Source organism: Seriola lalandi, unplaced genomic scaffold (genome assembly GCF_002814215.2).
Source record: "Seriola lalandi dorsalis isolate HSWRI2012SDOR001 ecotype SW California unplaced genomic scaffold, Sedor1 jcf7180002049756, whole genome shotgun sequence".
NCBI classification, from domain to species: Eukaryota; Metazoa; Chordata; class Actinopteri; order Carangiformes; family Carangidae; genus Seriola; species Seriola lalandi.
In genome coordinates this window covers 1-4,448 of record NW_019520309.1, presented here as the reverse complement: position 1 = coordinate 4,448, position 4,448 = coordinate 1, and the positions used below count along the sequence as shown (strand labels likewise).

Sequence of the window (4,448 nt, the reverse complement as noted above, 5' to 3'; positions counted from 1 at the left end):
TGCCAGACAGGCCATTATTTAAAGAAAAGAGTGCAGTAGGGAGTTGCTCGGAGTACAAATGAATTAATTTATGGAGCCTTTCACCACAAGTAAATCTAAATGCTTGATTAGAAGGAGGATACAGAGATTGAACTGACCAACATTCATCTCCAGAACAAAATGAAATCAAACATTGTGTAACAACTTAACACAGGGAAGTAAAACAAAGCACAGAGAGAGCAACATGTTGGAAGACAACAAGAGGCCTGCATAACTGGCATAACCATGTTTAGAATATCACCATCAACTATAAATGTAAAAGAAATATGTTCTCCACTGCTCTTGTCCCTTTTTCTGAAGGTATCGAAAGATGAAGGAGCGTCTTGGGCTGACTGAGATCAGGAAACATGCCAACAGGATGACCTTTGCGGAGGTTAGAGGATATTTTTTCTGCTCCCTTTAATTCTATTTAACTGTTATATTTCAAGCAATAATATTTTTCATTTTTGTCTAACTGTAACATATTAATCTAATATCACATCTCGTACTCAAGGGAAGTGCTTTTCATGAAGACAAAATGTGTTCCAAAGTATTCCAAAAAATTACACATCAAATATAAAGAAACACACACTGATCACATTAGATACCCTCTGTTTCCAGAACATCTAAATATTCAAACACAGTTTGCTTAAATAATTCAGCCAAGAATTAGAATTGAAATTTAAACTCTAATGTTTATGCCAAAGCCAGCTTAAGCAAGATGAGGTTTAATGTTTTCAGTTTTTTTTGTCCTATTCACTTTCCCCTCAGAGAGGATACATTCTGAAATACTGCAGAGATGCAATAGATCTTAATGTGAAAATAGTCAGTATGTGTATGCCTGATTGCTTGCAATGAGATGATTTTCTTGGAAATCTGTTTTATGATCTTTGATCTTACTGCATTCTTGACAAGAGAAGATATTTTTATTTTATTTCTGATGTATTATTGCAGATTGAAGATGATGCATATCAGGAGGATCTGGGCTTCAGTCTGGGTCAGCTGGGGAAGAGTGGTAGCGGACGTGTCAGGCAGGCTCAGGTCAATGAGGCCACCAAGGCCAGAATCTCCAAATCTCTCCAGGTAAACGCGTTTATTATGACTTTGAACTCCACCAGAGGCATGTGACATAATATTTTTCTTGATTTCTAATGTGCATGTAATTTGTGTTTTGTTAAACAACAGAGGACGTTGCAGAAGCAGAGCATGACATATGGAGGAAAGTCAACCGTCAGAGATCGTTCCTCAGGAACCAGCTCCAGTGTAGCATTCACTCCTCTACAGGTAACAACAAGTAAACATCATCTTTTTATTAAATGTCCCCTGAGAACTGTGCAGGTTTATGTTTGCAAACAACTGTTCTGCTCTCATCCTCAGGGGCTGGAGATCGTGAACCCACAGGCTGCAGAGAAGAAGGTGGCTGAAGCCAACCAGAAATATTTCTCTAACATGGCAGAGTTCCTGAAAGTCAAGAAGGAAGCTAAGATGTGAAAACACACATATATATATATATATACACACACACACACGTTCATGCCACATGAGGACAGTTGCACTCAACACTGCAAAGTGTTACTATATTTTCAAGTTTGTCTGGCATTGTGCTTTGTCCTGTATTTAGTTTTTAATTTGTTTTGTTTTTTCTTTTTAATAAAATGTGAACATTTTATGAAGTGTCAAGTAGTTGGTTTTTTGTTTTGTTTTGTTTTTTTGAGAGGAAACATTTTGAAGCAAGTTTGCGTTGTAGCCATTTAACTGATGCTCTTGATATCCATTTTCTACAAATAACCACACACATCAAATAACCCATTGACTTGAGGTTGGTCATACTATTTGACCACCTCTCTCTCAGGTCTGGACAGAGCCGGCCCAAGCCTTTGTGGGGCCTTAAGCAAAATTTGATTTGGTGAAGGGTATAGGTTTGGTCTCAACATTGGTAGAGACGCAACAACCCCCCACCCTTCCAAAACAAAGACAATGACGTTTTAATGCCGTCAACCAAACTGTTTATTAACATATAAGATCTGAATTTATATTCAGAAATGCCCATATGGAAATGTAATGTACATGTGTTGAATTTCCATATATGTACATATGAAGTAAAATCATGTGTATACAGTATAGCCTATATATGTAAAAAATTACATGTGAAACCTTTTTAGAAATTGGAACAATATTATATATTAACATATATGTCTAGCTAATCGAAACACGTATTTTAGTATGTCATTTTTATATTATAAACATGTTACATAAATATATATCCATCCCAAAGCGTGTCGGTATATGTTCATTATATATGTAAATATAAAGATAACACAAGACATAAAGATAGACATTTATGGATAAGATTTATTAAGAAAATCATATACAAACATATATAGAATTTTAATAAGCATCTTTTAATAAAGTTGCATTTTCACTATTTCACACTATGTCCTGGGGATCTCCTCCCAGACCTGGATCAGGGCGGTATTTGGCGGCATTGGATGCACCGATATATAATGTCCTATAGGTGCTCAGTTGGATTAGGTCAGGGGAACGTGAGGGCAGGTCAATGGCAACAATACCTTCGTCATCCAGGAGCTGCCTACACACTCTGGCTACATGAGGCTGGGCATTGTCTTGCACCAGGAGGCACCCAGGGCCCGCTGCACCAGCATAAGGTCTGACAATCACTCTGAGGATTTCAACCTAGTACCTAACAGCAGTCAGGGTACCGTTGGTTATGACATGGAGGCCTGTGCAACCCTCCAAGGATATGCCTCACCAGACCATCACTGAACCAATGCCAAACCGGTCATGCTGGATGATGTTACAGGCAGCATAACGTTCACCACAGCGTTTCCAGACTTTTACGCTTGTCACGGGCTCAGTGTGAACCTGCTCTCATGTTTCTGACAGTGTGGTCAGAAACATGCACACCAGTAAAACTGCATGAAGTCATTTTGTAGGGCTCCGGCAATGCTCCTCCTCATAAAAACGTCACAGTATAGTGAGGCAAAAAGAAAAGGCATAGCATAAAATGTCAGTATAATAAAACAGGAAATCTCATAAGACACCATAGTATTGTAGTAGCATAAGTATTGTAAGTCATAACATCATAGTATAGTAAGGAATGAAATGTAATATTAGGGGATAAAAATGTAATAGTATAGTGGGGCATAAAATCATAGTATAGTAAGTCATGAAAAGTCATAAAAACGTCAACTTTTTATGCCTCACTATACAATGATATTTTTTATGAATTCTTATGCCTAGAGTGAGGAATTAAGAGTCATAAAGTAAGGCATGAAATTACAAATTTCATAGTATAGGAAGACATCAAAGTCATAAATGACTTTTTCATGACTTATTATGCCTTATTACACTATGACGTTTTCATGACTTTTTATGCCTTACTACACTATGACTTTTTTGACTTTTCATGCCTTACTATACTATGACTTTTTCATGACTTTTTATGCCTTACTATACTATGGCTTTTTCGTGAGTTTTTATGCCTAATTATACTATTACGTTTTCTATGACGTTTTTGTGCCTTACGATACTATTACTTTTTATGCCTTACTATACTATGACGTTTCTATGACTTTTTATGCCTTACTATACTATGAAGTTTTTATGCTTACTATACTATGACTTTTCATGACTTTTTATGCCTTACTATACTATGATTTTTTCATGACTTTTTATGCCTTACTATGCTGTGACTTTTCATGCCTTACTATACTATGACTTTTTCATGACTTTTTATGCCTTACTATATTATGACGTTTTTATGACTTTTTTTGCCTTACTATACTATGACTTCATATGCCTTACTATACTATGACCTTTTTCATGACTTTTTATGCCTTAATATACTATGATATTTTATGCCTTGCTATACTATGACTTTTTATGCCTTATTATGCTATGACGTTTTTATGACGTTTTTATGACTTATGATACTATGACTTTTTATGCCTTACTATACTATGACGTTTCTATGACTTTTTATGCCTTACTATACTGTGACTTTTCATGCCTTACTATACTATGACTTTTTCATGACATTTTATGCCTTACTATACTATGACTTTTCATGCCTTACTATACTGACTTTTCATGACGTTTTATGCCTTACTATATTATGACGTTTTTATGACCTTTTTTTTGCCTTACTATACTATGACATTTATGCCTTACTATGACGTTTCTATGACTTTTTATGCCTTACGATACTATGACTTTTTATGCCTTACTATACTATGACGTTTCTATGAATTTTTATGCCTATAGTGAGGAATTAAGAGTCATAAAATAAGTCATGAAATTACAAATTTCATAGTATAGGAAGACATCAAAGTCATAAATGACTTTTTCATGACTTATTATGCCTTATTACACTATGACGTTTTCATGACTTACTATGCCTTACTACACTA

General features: G+C 35.5%; 1 protein-coding gene across 1 annotated transcript in view; it reads left to right on the top strand.

Annotated features, from left to right (window-relative positions):
• Positions 1–1,687, top strand: part of prpf31 (PRP31 pre-mRNA processing factor 31 homolog (yeast)) — a 6,278-nt gene extending 4,591 nt beyond the window's left edge. Inside the window, exons 10-13 of the mRNA XM_023398708.2 lie at positions 340–412; positions 973–1,101; positions 1,204–1,302; positions 1,396–1,687. Of these exons, the coding sequence (XP_023254476.1) occupies positions 340–412; positions 973–1,101; positions 1,204–1,302; positions 1,396–1,509 (415 nt within the window). The 3' untranslated portion in view covers positions 1,510–1,687. The remainder of the gene's footprint in view (positions 1–339; positions 413–972; positions 1,102–1,203; positions 1,303–1,395) is intronic.
• The last annotated feature ends 2,761 nt before the right edge of the window (positions 1,688–4,448 follow it).